Genomic DNA, 22270 nt, shown 5'->3' with positions numbered 1-22270 from the left:
TCGTTGGACGCTCTCAAGTATTGGGTGGGCCATAAAATATAATATTGCATTCATTCGTTCCATAATAATGTCATTTTTTTTTCTATTAAATTTATATATAATTTATTTATATTAAATCAGTTTATTTATTTATAATTTTGTCTTAACAAACAATAATTAATTTTTTTTTCTATTTATTCAATTATTTTTTTAATAAATTTTGTAAAATATATTTACTTTACTCTTTATCTGTCAAATATGTAGTAGTTTTCATATCCGACCGCTCGTAATATAAATAGCTTGGACAAAGAGAGAAATGTATAGCATTGAACCTTACTCAGACTCATTGCTATCCTTCTCTCTATAGATAGATCCACCTAGATACCCATTACCCGTACCCATACCCATACCCGTACCCGTACCCATAATGTACAAATTATTATATTAACAAACGTGTGGTTTGAGCGATTGCCATTTTCTTTTTTTTTCTTTTTTTGAATATGTGTGGTTCGAGTGAGTTCCAAATTAAAGGCTACAGACTGAATCAAAAAAGAAGCAGCAGCAGCGAGCTTGTGTGGAGGGATGTGGTCTTCTTCTTCTTCTTCTTCGTCTTTGTGTTTGTCTTTGTGTGGTGAGTTTTCAGCAGCAGCAACAGAAAGAAGAAGAAGAAAGAGAGATGAAGTGTACGTAGCAGCAATGGCATTGAGAGGCACAAAAGGGCCTTCACAGTGGCTAATGTCTGCAGCTGCTAACTCTCTCAATTTGTGGGATTTCCAACATTTCATGGTCATCCTCAAACATCATTCTTCTCCTCATCTCCACCAGGTGCTACTGCTTCTCTCTATCAATTCAACTCTCATCTGCTTTTCTACTACAATATCATCATCTTTTTATTTCTTCATTTATTTTAATTTTCATTAATTAAGGGAAGATTATTATTATTATTATTATTATTATTATTTTTTTTTCTGCTGACTTTCTGGCGTAATTTGCTGTTTTTATAAATAATAATGCTTTAATTGAAATAATTACATGACTTGATCATATAAGTAGATATTTGATGTCATAAATCCAGTATGTGTCGGATGCCTGCGAATTGGGCCGGTAGGAAGTTAGAGTATATAGTAAGAGTAACAAGGATGACCTAGTGTGGCGTGGGATGCATTTATGACCGTGACGTTATGGGTCCAAATTCCGACGCTTTCGGATCACCTGCCAAAAAAACTCTCATGTATTAAATAGTGGCCAAAATTGTCCATAACTCCCTTTTGGTTTCGAAACTCAGCGTAAATTTTTCTTTTATTTTAAAAATTGCATGACACCCCTTATTATTTAAAAAATATTGTATGAAACCACTTTGTAATTTTAAAGTATAGGGAGATTTTACGCTGAATTTCGAAATCACTTCGACATCACGTGGGAGTTATAAGCAATTTTTCCTAAATAGTGAGACATATATATATATATGTGCAATGATTATACGTACAAAGCATGAAAAAGAGGATACCCAAAACTAGGAAAATTGATCAAAGTGATTGCTTCCAATGCGTGCGACGCCGTCCCACTCTCTCCCCTTACTCTATTTATGTCTTTTGTTCTTTTTTCATTTCAATCTATTTTCTTTTTTGTAGTGTCATTATATAATATTCTTTTATTTTTTAGTGAAAAAGAATGCAATTTTGCTTTTTGTTATTTTTTCTTTTTTTTTTATATAAAAAAAAAAGTATAACCATTACTATTCAATTTTATTAAAATCGGTATCCAACCATTTAAGCACATATTTCAATGCATTTTGGGCCACTTCATTAGATCATTTTTTTTTTTTTTTTTAATCCCCATTCATTGGATTTTGTCTTCTTCCCTATCCTTCAAGATTCTTACATCAAACATCACTCCTTTCTCTCATAATATCTAATTTAAAAAAAAAAAAAAAAAAAAAAACAAAATTATCCATAACTTCCTTCTTGTTTTTAAACTCAATGTAAATTTTTCATCTACTTTAAAAATTGCATGACACCGCCTTATATTTTAAAAAATTACATGACGCTCCCTTATACTTTAAAAATATTGCATGAAACCCCCTCTGCCATCCAAAACATATAGATAGAAAATTATCTTTTTATCAGATGAGGAAAGTTTTATGCTGGTGGAGTTTCATGCATTTTTTTAAATACAAAGAGTACCATGCAATTTTTAAAATATAGAGAGATTTTACGCTGAATTTCGAAACCACAGGGAAGTTATAAACAATTTTATCAATAAATAAATAAATAAAATAATGTATGATACTATTTTCCACAAAAGAAAATCTCATAAGATTATCTCTAATCAGACATCACCGTCCAGTTGAGCTTAATACTGTAGCACTTTCTCAAATGAGAGGGTGTGTTTTTTATTTATTTAGTTTTGTTTTATGTTATTTATAATAAATTTAAAATTTGTTTGTAAATTTAATCTCTGCTCCATTTATTTTATTTTTTTATTATGTAAAATTCATTTATTTTTGTATATTTATATTTAATAGAAGTACTGTTCAATGATAGTAAAATTTTAATTTATTAAATTTTAAAATATTTATTATTTCTTATAATAAAATAATAAATTTAATTAATTGCTACAACTTACATCTTAATTTAAATTCTATTTTTATTATTTTTGTATCGTTCACTCAAAATATCTATTTTACTAAGTAAAAGTAATCATACACTTATGCCAAAATACATTTAATTTTTACCTAAATTACGAACATACCATTAACAAATTATTTTACACATAAAATTAAAAGGACAAAAATATCAAAATCTCTTATATACTTCTACTAACCAATAAACAATTTTGATCTTAATGACTCTGTAATCGAAATTTAGGACCTAATACTTGTAGTTTACAACTAATCGAACACATATGAAACAAGAAACATCGAATCTTTTATATACTTTGTTAATCGAAGGAGTTCGGACTCAGTTTACCCAATATTTCAACCGACTAGCAACACTTACACACAACCTCGACCCAAACACTACCGACATCCACAGAAACGCACAATCAGCGCGATTAACAACCTAATCGAAAGAAATCTCAAGATTCTAAGCCTAAATCATCGCGGACAATCAATTACACCACGAACAGCCCATAAACATATAATCGAGAAATCAAACCGAAGAACAGCTCTAGAACAAGCTGTAACACAACCACGGTGGATGAACTTCAAGTTCCGATGGCCAAACTCGCCGGAATGCACCAGACAGATCGATCGCGTTCGTCGGGAAAGCTAGGGCTCCAGAGGGTGAATATCGCGATAGAAGGAGTGAGGATTAATCTGTCTGTCTGAACCGGGAAGCAGGGTATATATATATCAGACCCCTTGGACCGGTTTGAGGGCGGTCCAGGGCGGTTCAGGCCATCCGAACCCATCCTCCAATTCATCACTCAATCGGGTCGAACCGCGGGCACGGGATCCGGGTTTCGATAGGTCGGGTCGGGTCGAAGTGTAATATGCACAAAACATCACAAATCTCCACCTTTTTGGGCATTGGAGAAAGTGCTTTAAGGGTGTCATCCCTGTCCGAGCTCCAACGATTTAGTCTTTTAACCTGCGGACTTATTAACACGGTTAATGTTCTCAAGTTTTAAAACAACTATAAAAACAACTCAGCTTCACAACTAACAAAAACAGCTACATGATTAAATATGTCATGCTGAAAACAGAATTTTAAACAACAAAAGATACAAACCTTCAAATTTTAAAGATTCTCCTAATCAAAAGTATCTATATAAACTGTTTTCTTACACAAATTGAATTTTGTTATTGATAAAACTTTTGTTCCCATGTCCGCAGGATTATACTCAGAAGGTATTTTTTCTAGTTTTAAAAAACCCTTAGACACTATATCACGAATGAAATGAAACCTAACATCTATATGTTTCGTTCGATCATGAAAGACTGGGTTTTTACAAAGCTGAATTCCGGATTGACTATCTGAAAAAACTGTTACTTCATTTTTCAAGTAGCCTATTTCATTTAATAAACCTTTTAACCACATACCTTCCTTCAATGCTTCAGTTATGGCCACATATTCCGATTCTGTCGTAGAGAGGGCAACAATATGTTGTAGTTGGGATTTCCAACTAACACAAGAACCACACAAAGTAAAGATATACGACGTAGTAGACTTCCTAGAGTCTCTATCATTCGCATAGTTAGAATCCACATAGCCATTCAGTTTTAACTCATTAGTGTGTTTACCAAATACTAGACCAACTTCAATAGTATCAACTAAGTATTTAAACACACACTTTAATGCACTCCAGTGTTCAACACCCGGGTTAGCCATGTATCTACTCAAACAACTAATAGAATATGCTAAATCAGGCCTAGTGCACACCATCAGGTACATAATAGAACCTACAGCACTAGTATAAGGCACATTCAGCATGTATTTCACATCAGTTTCAGATTTTGGGCATTGCTCTTTAGATAAAATGAAATTAGAAGTGAGGGGGACAGCAGAAGGTTTAGCATCAGCCATACAGAATTTATTCAAAATTTTCTTAATGTATGAAGACTGATTTAAAAACAGCATGTTATCTTTTCTTTTCCTAAGTATATTCATACCAAGAATTACCTTTGCATCTCCTAGGTATTTCATATCAAACTTCTTGCTTAAACAATCTTTTACATGATTAATTGTTTCCAAACTAGGACACATAATCAACATATCATCAACATATAATAGCAAGAATATGGGATGCTCACATGCTATTTTAAAATACAAACAATGATCAAAATTGCTTCTATTAAATTTCAAAGATTTCATGCATTCATCAAATTTTATGTTCCATTGCCTAGGGGACTGTTTCAGTCCATAAAGGGATTTCTTTAAAAGACACACATGATTAGGATTAGTTTTATCAAAGAAGCCTTCCGGCTGTTTCATGTAAATCCTTTCATACAAATCACCATGTAAAAATGCAGTTTTTACATCTAATTGTTTCAATTCCCAATTAAAATAGGCAACCAAAGTAAGCATGAGTCTTATAGTAGAATATTTAACAACAGGAGCAAAAATTTCATTGTAATCTATTCCCTCCTTTTGTGTAAACCCCTTAGCAACTAATCTTGCTTTAAATCTAACTCCATTTTCATCTTGTTTTACTTTGTACAGCCATTTACAATCAACAACAGAACTGTTAGCTAACTTTGGCACCAAAATCCAGGTTTTATTCTCCTTTAATGACTTCATTTCTTCATTCATTGCATTAACCCACTCATTTCTTTGTTTTGATTTCATAGCTTCACTATATGACCTTGGTTCATTACTATCTAATGATTCAAACACATTATAAGCTAAGGAGATAACATCAACATCAAAATCATCTAACCTAGGGGGCTGTCTTACATTTCGCCTAACTCTATCCCTAGCAAGTTGATAATTTTCCAGATTTTGATCAATATTTTCAGCAATTCCAGATTCCATTCTCTCATCAACCTCATCAGAACTGATCTCCAGACCAGTCTCTGAATTTCCAGAATTAAAATCTGGATCAGAACTGGTTGTCCTGGTATCAGTTCTATTTGAGGCACTGTGATCAAGTAATTCAGCCTCTAAATTGGCTAAATTATAATGATTTTGCTCCACCTCATTCTGAGTATCATTAGGACCATTAACAGCAGTATTTTCATCATTTAAGGTCTGATTTTGCTTCAAACAGGGCATTTCATTCTCATTAAATGCTACATCTCGACTAACAAAAGTTTTGAAACCTGGTTTAGTGTTTAACCATAGCCTATATCCCTTAACACCCTCGGGATACCCTAGGAACACACACTTCTCAGCCCTAGGTTCAAGTTTATCATTGAAAACACGTATAAAAGCAGAACAGCCAAATACTTTCAGGTTTGAAAAATCAATTCTCTTTCCACTCCACCTAAATTCAGGACATTCACCTTTCAAAGGCACTGAAGGTGATCTGTTAATTAAATAGGCTGCTGTAAGAACAGCCTCACCCCAAAAGCTCTTGGATAAACCCGAGGAAGCAAGCAAGCTTCGAACTCTTTCTAATAGAGTTCGGTTCATCCTCTCAGCCACCCCATTTTGTTGAGGTGTATAAGGGGCTGTTTTATGTCGCTTTATTCCATTTTCAATGCAAAAGCTATCAAACCAAGTATTGCAATATTCTAAGCCATTGTCAGTTCTCAAACACTTAATCTTCTTACCCGTTTGATTTTCAATAGAAATTTTCCAATTTTTAAAAATTTCAAACACATCAGACTTTTGTTTCATCAAAAATACCCAAACTTTCCTTGAAAAATCATCAATTATAGTCAAAAAATATCTTCTACCTCCATGTGTGGGTTCACTAGCTGGTCCCCACACATCCGAGTGAAGATATTCAAGGATATCTTTTGAAAAAATCCTACTTTCAGTAGGTTTTTGAGGAAAAGTAACTCTATGATGCTTTCCATATATGCAATTGTCACAAAATGGCACATTTGAGAAATTTCCAGCACCTAAACAACCAGTTTTATGCAGAATCTCCAATCCTCTATTACTTAAATGACCTAATCTCCTATGCCACAACTCAGTGCTGTCATGGACAGCATTCACACAAGCATCAGATTCACAAATAGGCACAGCAGACACAATATAGAGATTATTTCTCAAATCAGCCTTGAAAACTACTAAAGTACCCTTAGTTATTTTCATAAAATCCATTCCCCATTTTCCTTCTAGTCCTAAAGAAGACAAACCAGCACAAGAAAGCAAGTTATTTGACAGATTAGGGACATGTCTCACATTGCACAGCTTTAAAACATTTCCAGATTTAAATTTCAGCACAACAGTCCCTATTCCTTTAACACTGCAAACCCTATTATCAGCCATAGTCACATTACAGTTTAAAAGGGTTTTATAATCACTGAAAAATTCCTTAAAAGGAGTCATGTGATAGGTGCAAGCTGAATCTAATAACCATTCATTCTTATTAAAAGCAGTCACATTGGAACATTCAGCAGTAACAGCAAACACTTCACCTAAGCTATCATCATGAGAAATCAAATTTACTTGTTCATTTGAAGAGGTATTAATAGTGGGTGTTCCATTTCTAAAGTTATTGTTGTTGTTATTCAAGTTTCTATTCTTCTTAGGACAATTCCTAATGAAATGTGAAGTGTCACCACAATTAAAACACCGTTTAACATACTTTGTAGGGGTTTGAGATCTATTCCTAGACTTACTCCTAGACTTCTTCTTATATTGACTATTGTAGGAGTTATTCCATTGCTTATTGTTATTTGAAAAAGAGCCATTTTTATTCGGTCTAAAGGGAGATCTACCCCTAACATGCATCACCTCACCATGTGTATGTTTATTAGCTTTACTTAGTTTCAAATCCACTTCTTTACTTTTTAGACCATTTACCACAACATCTAGAGTAATTACATCCCTACCATATTTTATAGCTGATTTTACATCTGAATATGTACTAGGGATTGCATTTAACATAACAATAGAGCTGTAATCATCTATGTTTTTATCCCCTGTAAGTTTTATATCTTGAATTAACTTTGAAAAAACATCTAAATTTTCATCTATTGTCCTTGAAAGATCTAATTTGAAACTAAAGAACTGTTCTAACAAATGTATCCTATTTGGAAGTGAAGTTTCAGTATACATGTTATTTAATTTGTCCCACAAATCCTCAGCTGAACCATAAGTACCTATTTTTCTAATTACATGGTCAGCTAGGTTTAAAATAATGCACGAAGATGCAAGTTCATCAAGTTCAAACCTTTCTTCAAGAGAAAGGTCTGTTGCTTGATCAGGTTCAACTGCTTTTATCAATCTTTGAGTTACAAGAACACTTCTCATCTTTTGTTTCCAAATTGCAAAATCAGATTTTCCATCAAAAGGTTGTATATTAAAAAATGCTTGACTAGCCATGAATTTTAAAATGAAGAGAAAACAATCTGTTTTAAGAAAAAGACACAAGAACAGGCCAAATTTCACAAGAAAAAACTACTGGTCCTAAGAACAGATTCACTGGATCGCTTTAAAAACAGATTTATTGTTTATAAAATCTCAACAAAAATATCCACCAGATAAGAATGCTCCAGAACAGAGAAAACTGAATAGTAACTAATCCAAGGGTTAGTTTCTTGAGAAAACTAACTTAGGAGCAGTTAATATTTCATAACACACAACCAGCTTTGCACAAACTGCTCTAACTAACACTTTAACTGTCACAATAACCTCAAACAGCCACACTTATCACAGAAACAGCCACTTAGCACAAAAACAGCCACTTAACAAACTCAAATCGCCACACTTAATCACCCCAAAAACTGAAATCTCACAAAAATATGTAACAGGGTTAAGAATGTTACCCACTCCAAGCTCCGCAACTATTCTTTGACTTTCTTTTCGTAATTCAAGGCCTCCAACCTGTAAAATCCTTCCAACTGCGCACTTAATACACAAATTAGTAAAGTTTGGATGAATCAATCAACAAGGAACTACCCAAATCAACCAAACAAGGATGATTTCAAGTCCTAATCTCCTACAGGCCTATCTTAGTCCTTAATCAAGGAGATCTAAACTTTACAGAGGTGAAAACACCATAAAAATTCAGTTTTCACTTCGACAGAGCAGTAAACAACCAAGACTTCGAAAACCTTGAAATTATTTACACAAAACCTTCGGATTTTACAGAGAGAACTAGGTGTTCACTCCAGGAACTCGAAAATCACGATTCCAGTAAACTAGCAAGCCCTAACCAGCTCTGATACCACTTGTAATCGAAATTTAGGACCTAATACTTGTAGTTTACAACTAATCGAACACATATGAAACAAGAAACATCGAATCTTTTATATACTTTGTTAATCGAAGGAGTTCGGACTCAGTTTACCCAATATTTCAACCGACTAGCAACACTTACACACAACCTCGACCCAAACACTACCGACATCCACAGAAACGCACAATCAGCGCGATTAACAACCTAATCGAAAGAAATCTCAAGATTCTAAGCCTAAATCATCGCGGACAATCAATTACACCACGAACAGCTCATAAACATAGAATCGAGAAATCAAACCGAAGAACTGCTCTAGAACAAGCTGTAACACAACCACGGTGGATGAACTTCAAGTTCCGATGGCCAAACTCGCCGGAATGCACCAGACAGATCGATCGCGTTCGTCGGGAAAGCTAGGGCTCCAGAGGGTGAATATCGCGATAGAAGGAGTGAGGATTAATCTGTCTGTCTGAACCGGGAAGCAGGGTATATATATATCAGACCCCTTGGACCGGTTTGAGGGCGGTCCAGGGCGGTTCAGGCCATCCGAACCCATCCTCCAATTCATCACTCAATCGGGTCGAACCGCGGGCACGGGATCCGAGTTTCGATAGGTCGGGTCGGGTCGAAGTGTAATATGCACAAAACATCACAGACTCTTTTTTATTTGATAAGGTAAAATTCAATTAGTTTTTTAATTTAGTACAATAATCCAAAGAATTTAAAATTATATATAAAATAGAATACGTAAAGAATATTTTTTGATCTTGTAAAATGTGTATAATTAGAAATGAGTTACTTTAGTATGTTTTGCAAAAATAAAAGAATATACTGAAATTTATGCAAAAATAGAGCTATGAATAGAAGATGCCTAAACATACAGATAAAAATGATCCTACCTTGTCATTAAGGTGCAAAAATTAACCCGATTTAAAATAATTGGGTTTTAGTCGAGATTTTTGACAATTTTAATAATTGTGTCAAATTCATTTAATCTATTTAATTAAATGAGTTAGGTTCAGGTTAAGATTTTTAACCTAAAAATAACATACTCCCTCCGTCCCGCAAGAAGAGCGTCGTTTGTTTTTTGCACGTAGATTTTTTAATATTAATATTATATTAGTTTGTAACAAAAAAGACGAAAATGCCCCTATTAGTATGGTGTGTTATAAAAGTGGTGGTGACATTTGTGTAATATATGGTAAATTGTAAAGGTATTTATTATGTTAGACATGTAGTACAGTTATTAAATTAGGAAATTGTACAATTGTTTTGAGACAGACAGAAAATTGTATTATTCTTATGAGATGGAGGGAGTATTTAATAAATATTACTTTAAATTAAAAAATATATATTTTTAATTTTACAATCCAACCCAAATATTAATGGACCATTTTATAAAAAACAATAAATTTAAGCTCAAATCCTACAAAATTAGAGTTAAAAAAATCATTTCAGATTTATATTTGATATTTACTCCATCCGGGAGTTCCTCCGCCATTTTTGCTTTTATCGGCTCATCCCTAAACAAATGTAAGACTATGAGTTTATATTTTTCAATAGATTGAAAGGCAAAACCCATCGTATATTTCTATTTGCACTATTGTGTGGTGTTTATTAATTCAACTTTTGGATATCGATTTTATGATATGAATAAATATTTTTATGCTTTAATATATATTATGCATTTGACAATTTTGTTAGTAAAATTTGTGATTGTTTAAATTTAAACTAGTTATACAGATCAAATTTAGGTTGACTCAAATAGTAAAACCTCACACCGATCTAACTTTATTATTTTGCCAGCCCTACTTGTCACTGATTAAGTGTAAAAAAACTAAAATAACATTGAATTATAAGGACTTACATCTAATAATATATGTTAAAAAGAGTATTGTGTTGCTTTATTTTAAATGATAAGATATTTTATTAATATTATTGAACTCATTCTTTATATATAAAAAATATTATAATTAGAAAATTGTCACTGTTATTAATAAAAAAGAATATATTTTTATAAAAACTTATAAGACTTTAAAGTTTATGGTGGATTAGATAAGCTTATCTAAGAGAAGTACGATGAGTTTGCTTGAAATAGATTTCAAATAATCTATCTTAATATTGAATCTTCACGAGTTTTAATAAAAAATTGTTATTTTCTTTTACAAATGATCATATTAAAATTTTACCTAAAAAAAAAGTTTAATGAAAAACCCATACTAATACTAAAAAATAAACCAAATCAATTATTTTTTAAGATTACTCTTTTTATTTTTATTTTTTATTTATTTCTATGGTCTAGGAATTTACTTTGATTGAAATTTTTATTTTTATTTTTCTTCTTCTTAAAAACGGCCATAATGATGTAATTGGTAGGATATTAATTCTAGAAGTATGTTACTCTTTCTTTACATATCTAGTATATTATTTTCTTTGCTTTGGTTAGATACTGACCGAGTCAAATAAATATGATGCTAATTTGTTTAAATTTGTACATGTTTATAAAAACATATATGATACAATATATGGTATAATGTCACGTACCATAGTATATTATTACCTGAACATAATAAATACATTTATATAACACAATAAAATTTATAGATCGTACATCACATGCTTCTTATATAACATACCATTATGCTATGTTATATAACCATAATCGCTATCTATCTTTTTAATGTTGTTGTTTTAATGTCGTCGCCTTAATAATAGGCGTTGATGTTTTCCGAAAGAAATAAAATATTGAATATTAAAAAATTGGAAGTAAAAAAGAGGAGAAGAAAAGCTACATAGACATTGTAACTATTTTATAAATAGACCAAAATATATTTTACAGATTATATATAAATATACACACATATCGATAAAAATATATTTCATAAAATGAGGGTGAGTGCAAGAAGATGAAAACTTAGAGATGTGTACATGGCTATAAACCTAAACCTCGAGTCAGACTTGAACTTCATTTTCAAATTGTTTCTAAGTAAATGAATTCTAATTTGAACAGATCCAATGGATTGCTATTGATAGCACTGTCCTCTAATCAATGGATTTCTTCAAGTGTATGATTCTTTATGCAGGCTTTAGTTTGCGATTTTCAGCCAAAAGATCCGGAAAATATATGGGTAGCTGCAACAGCATTGTCTGGTAGAGAAGTACCAGGTCGATCACTTTCCTGTTACCATGTTCCTCATCGCGCAATTAATATTCGAACATGCATCAAACCTATTAATTTGTTGTAACTTCCAAGTAACAACAAATGCTTAGCTGGTTTTACTACTTTTATGTGCTTTTGCTAATTAAGATTGTCCAATGGAATCGAAAATGTGGCATGCAGGAGTCGTACTTGTCCGAGAGATAGGGAAACTTCCGAAGAGAAAATGCTGGTTTGTTGGTTACTCGAACAAAAGTTCAATTGAAACAGTAAGGAAATTCAATAGCAATTGGGATACTAACCTCAAGATAGGTCAGCATGATTGTCGAAATTATTGCGAAGGTATTCCTTGCTATATAAATATATGTTGATTGTGTATTAGTGTAAACACCTCCCTAATTATACAAATTTTATACAAATGAGAGGTTAGATAGCCTTATTTGAGTAAAAAAAATAAACAAAAATAATGGATCAATCACTCATTTGATAGTTTTTTTATTTTTTGTTCTTATAAAAAATAGGTAGTAGTTCTTCTCCAAAAAAGTTATGTATTAAATAAATGATTGATAAATTATTTAGTTATTTATTTTATTCAAAATATATATACCATTTAAGATATTTTAATATTTTATTTGTATAAAATTTGCATAATTAGGTGTGTGATTACAAACCAAACATGATATTTGGGTGAAAGATAATGTTTTTGTGTATACTTTAAATTAATATAAGAGAATTTTACACAATATATAAAGGGATGAGATCATATGCTGATTTGAAAATGAAATCAACATATGCTGAAATTAATCCCCACCTCTAATCTTAAATTTAATCTTTTTAATTAAATAAATAATCTAATAATTAAGGGTCATGATTAAATTCAGCTATGCTGAATTAGAATTTTCAGCATAGTATCCCTCTTGATATATAAAATATTGATATGGCTTGAATCTAATTTGCCACTTCGCTGAGTTTTGGGCTGAACCATCTAATGTATTCTCTTAGTTTATTTGAATAGACTTAGAGATACGAAATATGTAATATGTAACCTTGCCGCCGTGAATAAATCTATTATCCGTTTACGCCCGTGGGTGTAGCCAACACGTTGCTGGTGAACCATGTAAATGTGTATCTTCTTTACATTTTCTATTTTTTATTCAATCATTAACCCTTATCTGTCACAACAATTGGTATCAGAGCCTGGTTGTTTTGATAAGGGTTTTGTTTATTTCCTCACTGCTAGGGTTTCGTGAGTCAATCAACAATGTCTGCTTTCAATGTAAAGGTTGACAAATTCATTGGGAGAAATAATTTTAGCTTATGGCAGATCAAGATGCGATCTTTGTTGAACCAACAGGGTTTGTGGGCGCGCTATTTGGAAAACCGAGAGGTACAGAAATAGATGATGAAGAGTGGGATACCGCAGAGGAGAAAGCCCACTCGACAAGCATGTTGTGTCTCTCCGATGATGTAATCATCGAAGTTTCCGATCGGAAACCTGTTGTTGGCCTCTGGAAGAAGTTGGAGAGTTTGAACATGACAAAATTTCTAACCTTATAAGTTACTTTTGAGGCAGCGTCTGTTCAGACTACAAATGCAAGAAGGTACCTCTCTTCGGGACCATCTGGATAAGTTGAACAAAATTCTACTTGGTCTGCGAAATATTAATATTAAAGTAGATGATGATGATGCTACTTTAATCCTGTTAGTATCGTTGCTCGAGTCATATGAGAATTTTGTTGATTTTTTTCTTACTAGGAAAGATAATTTGTGTCTGGAAGATGTTCGATCTGCCCTCCACAACAGAGAATATCGTCAACAGACATCTGGTTTGGCCACAAAAAATCAGGCATTAGGGTTGTCTATTACTGGTAAGGAGCATAAGAAATCTGGAAAGAAGAAACCCAACCATAACAGTTCAAAAGGTCCTAAATCCGGAGAGATCGACAATTACTGTAAAGAACCTAGGCACTAAAAGAATGACTATCCTAAGAAAAAGATGCAACATAAGAAGAAAGAGGGTATTTGTGGTTTTATTTCCGTGGCAGATACGAATTCTGAAGAAGATCTGGCCTTTATTGATGATGAACAGTCATAACATAATAATGTGTGGGCTTTCGATTCCCGGGCATCATACCATATTTATCCTAAAAAAGAGTCTTTCTCGACCTATGAACAGATAGATGGAGGCAATTTTTGTATGGCCAACAATGTTGTCTGCAAGGTGGTTGGAATTGGCTCAATCAGGATACAAACACATTATGGGGTATTCTGCACCTTGAATGAAATTATGCATGTTCCACAGATGATGAAGAATCTGATATCATTGAGTCTTCTTGACAACAAGGGTTTCAGTTTCCGAGGTGAGGGTAGAATTATGTTTATTCGTCAAGGTTCAAAGGTGGTTCTGAAGAGCTTGAAACGTGGTACTTTGCATTTTCTATGAGGTTCTTCCGTGATAGGTTATGCTTGTGTTGCAGCATCTAAGGTTTAGACTAAGGATATGACCAGACTATGGCATATGAGGCTCGACCACATGGGAGAAAGATGGATGCAGATTCTATCAAAGTAGGATTTTCTTTCTGGGCATAAAGTGCAAAATCTTGAATTCTGCGAACATTGTATTTTCGGGAAGCTTCATTGTAGCAAGTTCCCAAAAATAGGTGTTATAAGACCAATGAGACTCTGGACTACATATACTTTTGGAGGTCACATATACTTTGTGTCTATGATTGATGACTACTCAAGGATGACTTGGGTAATTATGATGAAGTATAAAAGCAAAGCATTCAAGCGGTTCAAACAGTGGAAGACCTTGGTAGAAAATCAGACTGGAAAGAAGATCAAGAGGCTGCGAACTGATAATAGTCTGGAATTATGTTAGTCTAAGTTCAATGAGTTCTATAAAGATAAAGGAATTGCCCGACATCACACCATTAGAGATACACCGCAGCAGAATGGTGTGGCAGAACGCATGAATCAGACATTACTGGAGAGAGTAAAATGCATGCTCTCTCAGGCTAGTTTGGCTAGAAAGTTCTGGGCAGAAGTTGTAAACACGGCGTGCTATTTGATCAAGCGTGGACCTCACACTGGCATTGACTGCAGGACACCTTATGAGGTATGGTCTAATAACCCTGCAGATTATTCATTGTTGAAAGTTTTTTGTTGTACTATTTACTATAATGTGAGTGAGGGTAAATTAGAGGCAAGAGCTAAGAAGGGTATATTTCTTGGTTTCGGAGATGAAGTTAAGGGATATAGAATCTTATCATCTTTTGAGAATATAGTTATACTCAGTAGGAATGTGTAATTTGAAGAGAATTCTATGCTTAACCCCATTGTGAAGTCCATTGGTGCAGATCATTGTAGTAGTGTTGATGAACAAGTGGAGCTGCAAGTGTAATACCCCCGGAGTTGGGCCGGTGCTAGGCTAATTTTGTGGATGAGCCGGTGCCAGGCCATTCGAGGTTGAATATAGGTTAAATGGATTGAATAGACTACTCATGTCAACAATGTGCACATTCCTTTTCGAGAGCCCTACTGAAAGAACTATAGAGTTAAGCGTGCTTGCTCTAGAGTAATTTGAGTATGGGTTACCCTCTGAAAAGTCTCCTAGGGTGCGCGTGAGTGATGAAAGAAGCGCGCTAGAAGAACTAGTGTTGACCTATGATGCCAATCTACGATCCCGACAGGCCCATCTTTGCGTGGGTTGCGGGCTGGGGTGTCACATTTGGTATCAGAGCTGACCTTCGACAGCCCACAGTCGTTGATCGGATTGGTGATGGGCCTAGCAGTTGATAATCCTTGGAGTGCAATGTGGACGTTGCATTCTTAAGTGGGGGAGGATATAATACCCCCAGAGTTGGGCCGGTGCTAGGTCAATTCCCATGGATGAGCCAGTGCCAGGCCATTCGAGATTGAATATAGGTTAAATAGATTGAATAGACTACTAATGTCAACAATCTGCACATTCTTTTTCGGGAGTCCTACTGAAAAAACTTTAAAGTTAACCGTGCTCGCTCTATAGTAATTTGAGGATGGATGACGCACTGGGAAGTCTATCAAGGTGCGCACGAGTGAGGACAGAAGCGCGCTGGAATGACTTGTGTTGACCTGTGGGGCCAGTCTGTACGATCCCTACATGCTCGGCTTCGCGTGGCTTGCGGGCTGGGGTGTCACAATTTATATCAGAGCTGACCTGTGATAGCTCACAGTCATTGATCCGATTGGTGACGGGCCTAGCAGCTGACGATCTCTGGGGTGCAATGTGGACTTTGCATTATGAAGTGGGGGATGATGTGATACCCTCGGAGTTGGGTCAGTGCTAGGCTAACTTCTGTGGATGAGCTAGTGTCAGGCCATCCGAGGTTGAATATAGGTTAAATGGATTTAATAGACTACTTATGTCAACAATGTGCACATTTTTTTTCGGGAGCCCTACTAAAAGAACACTAGAGTAAGCACTAGTTCAAATGTTCCGGGTACTCTCCAGACGACCATAGTTGTTGATAGAGCAAAGAGGACAGGTGTGAAGGCTCCATTGAGATATGGCTTTGAGGATATGATGAATTATGCCTTACAAGTCGTTTATGGGTGGAAGAGAAACTATCCATATATAAAGAAGTTGTTTCATGTAGTGAGTTCTCTCATTGATTCGTTGCAATGAGATAAGGGATGGAATCACTACTAAAGAATGGCACTTGATTGCTAGTCAAATGGCTTAAGGATAGGAAGACTATTACATGTAAATGGATCTTCAAGAAGAAGGAAGAAACCACAGCGAGTGAGGATATCAAATACAAAGCTCGGCTAGTTGCAAGAGGATTCTCGTAGAAGAAGGGGGTTGACTATAATGAGATTTTCTCATTAATGGTCAGAGTGTTACTAACAATGGTTGCACATCAGAATTTAGAACTTTAGCAACTGGATATGAAGATTTCTTTCTTACATGGAATGTTGGAAGATGATATCCGCATGAAACAACCAGAGGAGTTCGTTGTTCCTGGAAAGGAAGATTATGTGATCGAGTTGAAGAAGTTCTTATATGGAGTAAAGCAGTCTCCAAGGCAATATTATAAGAGGTTTTACAGTTACATGATCCAGTTGGGTTATAACATGAGACCGTGCAATTGTTGAGTCTATCACAACAAAGTTGATGATGGTTCTATGATCTATCTTGTTCTGTACGTGAATGATATGCTCACAGCTGCGAAGTCCACATATGATATTCAGAAGCTGAAGGATCTGCTCAATTCTGAGTTTGGCATGAATGATTTGGGTGCTGCAAAGAAAATTTTGGGCATGGAGATATACTGGCAAAGAGAACAGAATAAGCTTTTTTGTCACAGAATAGCTATATTCAGAAGATTTTGTCTAGATTTGGCATGTCTACAGCTAAGCCTATTAATACTCCAATCGCTGCAAATATTCATCTGTCTTCTGATTATGCACCACAATATGTAGTTGAGCAAGAGTACATGTCTCGAGTTCCATACTCTAATGCAGTAAGGAGTCTGATGTTGTTATGGTATATACTAGACCTGATCTCACACATGCTATTAGTGTTGTCATCAGGTTCATGAGACGACTTGGAAATGAGCATTGGCAGGTTGTGAAGTGGATTTTCCAGCATCTTAGTTCGTCTGATGTTGGTCTCATTTATGGAGGTGATACTCATTGTTTTGTTTCGGGTTATTAAGATTATGATGATGTTGGAGATGTCGACAGTAGAAGATCTATGACCGGCTATATTTTCACTCTTGGTGGTTCTATTGTTAGTTGGAAGGCAACTTTGCAGGCTACAGTGACTTTGTCTACTACTGAAGTGTATATGACATTGAGAGAAGCTGCTAAGGAGAAAAATCTGGTTAAAAGGACTAGTTGGTGATCTTGATCTATATCATGATCAAGCTGTTGTGTATTGTGATAGCTTGAGTGCAATCTGTTTAGCCAAGGATCAGATCCATCAAGGGAGGACAAAACATATTGATGTGAGGTATCATTTTTCTAAGGAATGAGAAGAGAATAAAGGTGATGAAAGTAAGGACTGCTGATAATCATGCTAATATGTTTACCAAACCGGTCCCTCATAGCAATTTCTGACTTTGCTTAGACTTGCGAAATGTCACAAGCCGGTAGTTGCCCGAGAGGGGCAAATCTAAGGCAAAATGAAGAAGTCTGTTCATCTGACATTAATGATGCATCCGTAAGTAGGATTCAAGTCAAGGTGAAGATTCGTTGAAATGCCTTGAATCTAATTTTTCATTTCGCTGAGTTTTGGACTGAACCCGTCTGATTTATTCTCTTTTTTATTTTAATAGAGTTAGCAATATGAAATCTGTAATCTGTAACCTTGCCGGCGTGAGTAAATCTGTTTACCATTTCTTCCAGTAGACGTAGACAACATGTTGTTGGTAAACCACATAAATTTGTATCCTCTTTAAGTTTTCTATTTGTTATTCGATCATTAACCCTTATCCGCCACAACATAAAATACGAGATATTTTATATATTTTTACTAAAACACTAAGGGTATTATATAATTTACCTATTAATTCTAAATTATCATAAAGCATGTATTATGATGTTGCAATTATACATGTTAGAATTATCTAATGACTATCATACCATGAAATTAAACGTAAGGATATATATACATTGTAAAATTATTTTATGAAAACTAGAAACTTGCATTATTATTCATAACGATGAAAGAGACCTATAAATAGGCATGACATAATGGATAAAACCAAATATAAAACAACTAAATAACTAAAAAAATATCTCAACATACATAATCTATAATAGTTGGGAATGCATCTTCGCTTGACATGCAGATGACGTCTTCGATCATTAAACATTATGTGAAAAAAATTTCGTTATAAATGGGCGATGAATAAAATTGGGTATACTATTACTTTAGTATTGTGTTTGACCGCTTATTATAGTGGAAGTAAGTGGAGCCTATTACATTTGGTTTCTTAACTACAAAAATTTGGTAGAAATGATCACTCGTTATCGGAATGGCCACGCTGTAGCTGAGTAGTCTCATCGGTGTTGATTTGACACTGACATGGATGATCTATTATAGCCACATCAGAGCCAAATGATTTTTTATTATTTTTTATGTTTAAAAATTCTACTTGGCATAAAAAATTTTAAAAAATTCACTTGGAGCTGAGGTAGTATTGATGGCGCCAAATCAACATCAGTGAGTCTACTAAGTGACAACATGGTGATTTCAATCACAGAGGACTAGTTCTGTCAAATTTTTGCAGTTGGGACCAAACGCATAAAGGTCAAAATTACTGCACGAAAATGGTAAGAGGTCAAATAGGAGTAAAATATTTTACTAATAAATTTGAACATATGATAGAGGTTTTCACTACTTTCACATATTTTTGAACTGAAACTCTTCGAAAAATAAAATAATTAGTTAGAAAAATATGTCTCCTTCATATTAATTTATGTACTTATATTTTGAAATTTCAAATAGTTTGTGATATCTCTAATTTTTTTTTGAAAGGGTTGGTGGAGCACCTAATAGGGGACAAAAATGTGTTGGAGAAACTGAGGAATAGAATGCAGTGAATGTATATGTAGATAATCTCTCTACTCCCATCCATCTCATTTGTTAATCATAGAGAAAATATTGTGGCTTGTTTACATTTCTCACTATATTTGTTTGTGTGTGGATGAGAATATTTGAACGAACACATAATTAATTCATTGAACTTTCATTCCCCTCATTGTTGAGGCTGAACCTATCTAACTCTTTTTATCTTTTTTAATTAATATTTATGAATGATGTATGTACGCATGTATGTATATGCACATACAAATGAGTTAACAGGCATACTCTATATTCAGAGAACTACACTATCGGAGTTCATTGGGTAAGGGTAAATGAAAAAAATAAAAAGAAGGAAAGAAAAAGACACATACCGCTTGCTACCGAAGAATTCTTTTCTATCTCCCGTTTGCTTACACCATAATTCGCAATGGTTTAAAGCTTGAAATCCTGAATTTATATTTCTAATGAACTTATTTCAATACTTGTTTTTGTATATTCCAAGATTTGGTATCAAAACATTTTTGCCTCTTCTTTGCCTAACTTTATTCCTTTCACATTTATGATTAAGATCTGTTTCACTTTTATTTAGAAGTTGGCACATTATGTTGCCCAACTATATAGCTTGGCACGCACATAGAGATGCTGCAATATATTCAGCCTCGCAAGTTGATTGCGCAACAACCAATTGCTTCTTTGAAGACCAAGTACACGCCGTGTTTCCTAACATGAAGCAATGACCATTCATACTCTTTCATTCATCCAAATCTCTACCCCAATCACCATCTGAGTAACCAACAAGTTCATTCTTTTTGGATGAAGGGTAAAATAAACCATAACTACGAGTGCCATTGATATAACGCATAATTCACTTCACAGCTTGCAAATGTGATTGTCTTGGCAACTCCATGAAGCGACTCACTAGCCCCATAATGTAGCAAATATCGGGTCTTGTGGAAGTAAGATATCTCAAACTGCCAACGATTTGCTTGAACAAAGTAGGATCAACCATTCAATCACCCCCATTCTTAGTCAATTTTGTACCGGTATAAACTGGTGTCCCTATAGGATTAGAATTATGCATCTGAAATCCTTTTAGGAATTCTGAAGCATACATTTCTTGGTTAATAAAAATTCTATCTTTCCTTTGAACTACCCTGATTCCCAAAAAATAAGACATGAGACCGAGATCGGTCATTTCCAACTCCATCACCATCAACTTCTTAAACTCTTCAATCATCTTTGGATTTTTCCCTGTGAAGATAATATCATCAACATAAAGGCATAAAATTAATAAATTATCATCGCTATCCTTCATGTACAATCCATGGTCAAAGGGGCACTTTACAAATCCAACTTCTTGAAGGAACAAATCAATTCGTTTATTCCATGCTCGAGGTGCTTGCTTGAGGCCATATAAGACCTTTTTAAGTTTACAAATTTTATTTTCATATCCTCCCGCACGAATCCAGGTGGCTGCTGGACATAAATTTCCTCATCAAGTGGGCCATTGAGAAAAGCCGACTTGACGTCCATTTGGTGTACTTTTCATTGCCTTTCAGCCGCTAAAGCAATTATCAACCTTATTGTCTCCATTCGGGCCACAGGGGAGAATACTACTTCATAATCACAGCCCTTTTGTTTCTCAAAGTCTTTTGCAACTTGTCGTGCTTTGTATCTCTCTACTTCGCCAATGGATTTAAGTTTGATCTTATAAACCCATTTGACATCAATAGCCTTAAAGTCTATTGGTAAATTTGTGAGTTGACATGTTCCATTCCTTTCAATCACTTTCATCTCCTCATTCATGGCATTGACTCATTTTGAATCACAAATTGCATCCTTAAATCTCACAGGTTCTGAATCTGCAACAAAAGCAAAGGGTACAAGCTCTCCATTGTCATCAATCTCATTATCAAGAGTTACCTCGTAGTCCTGCAAATGAGCTGGTACTTGTGTATTGCTTTTCGGTCTCAGCACACTTGTTTCCTCATTTAAAGGTATAGACATCTCTGAGTTCACCGGGGGCATCTCAGTAGTGATCGAAGTTGATCCAGACATTTCTTGTTCTTCATAAAAAACACAGATTGTGTACTGCTGTGGATTTTTTTGGATGTTTACATTCCAAACCCATGATTCTTTCTCAGAAAAAGTGACATCACGGCTAACAATTACCCTTTTGGTAAGTGGATTATACAATTTATACCCTCATTCTTTGTAACCAATAAACACACATTTTTGGTCTCTATCATCAAGTTTTGTTCTCATTGATGCAGGAACATGTGCATATGCAATCGAGCCAAGTACCTTCAAATGCTTCACATTAGGCTTGAATCCACTCCAGGCTGCAAGAGGAGTTATTTTATTCAAGCTCTTACTAGGCGACTTGTATAGCAAATAAACAGCGGTTTTCATAGCTTCAGTCCAGAACAAATTAAGCATACCTCTCGCTTTCAGCATACTCCTCCCCATATCCAATATAGTCCGGTTCTTTCTTGCAGCTACGCCATTATGTTGTGGAGTGTAAGGAAATGTTGTAGTGTGTTGCACGTCATGCCTTTCATAAAATTCCTTGAACTCATTTGAGGTATATTCACCACCGCCATCACTCCACACCATCTTGAATTCATATTGCCTTTCTTTTTCAACCATAGCCTTAAATACCTTGAAGCAATTGAAGACCTCAAACTTGTTCTTCAAAATATAAACCCACGTTTTCTTTGAAAATTCGTCAATAAATGTGAGAAAATATTTGTTGCCACCAA

At 34.5% G+C, this 22270-nt stretch overlaps 1 protein-coding gene across 2 annotated transcripts; it reads left to right on the top strand.

Annotated features, from left to right (window-relative positions):
* Positions 1-482: 482 nt before the first annotated feature.
* LOC127247201 (uncharacterized) lies at positions 483-19699 on the top strand. Of its 2 annotated transcripts, none has more exons than XM_051268946.1 (4): positions 483-804; positions 11862-11943; positions 12119-12204; positions 19461-19699. In XM_051268946.1, exons 1-4 carry the CDS (start codon positions 562-564, stop codon positions 19476-19478), a joined length of 429 nt encoding a protein of 142 aa, XP_051124903.1. In that variant the 5' UTR covers positions 483-561; the 3' UTR covers positions 19479-19699. The 2 variants fall into 2 exon arrangements, with proteins under 2 accessions (XP_051124903.1, XP_051124902.1); XM_051268945.1 differs by having other exon boundaries at positions 490-804; positions 12119-12277.
* Positions 19700-22270: the final 2571 nt, after the last annotated feature.

Source organism: Andrographis paniculata, unplaced genomic scaffold, assembly GCF_009805555.1.
Source record: "Andrographis paniculata isolate CXL003 unplaced genomic scaffold, ASM980555v1 Contig32END, whole genome shotgun sequence".
NCBI lineage: Eukaryota > Viridiplantae > Streptophyta > Magnoliopsida > Lamiales > Acanthaceae > Andrographis > Andrographis paniculata.
The sequence above is the reverse complement of the archived record's forward strand: the minus strand, read 5'-3'. Positions and strand labels throughout refer to the sequence as shown.

Excerpts from the sequence above, each read along its gene's own strand:
- LOC127247201 (XM_051268945.1), top strand. The coding sequence starts at position 562 with ATGTGGTCTTCTTCTTCTTCTTCTTCGTCTTTGTGTTTGTCTTTGTGT. Across the intron at positions 805-11,861 it reads CTTCTCCTCATCTCCACCAG|GCTTTAGTTTGCGATTTTCA; the intron begins GTGCTACTGCTT and ends TTCTTTATGCAG. Across the intron at positions 12,278-19,460 it reads TTGTCGAAATTATTGCGAAG|GGTTGGTGGAGCACCTAATA; the intron begins GTATTCCTTGCT and ends TTTTTTTGAAAG.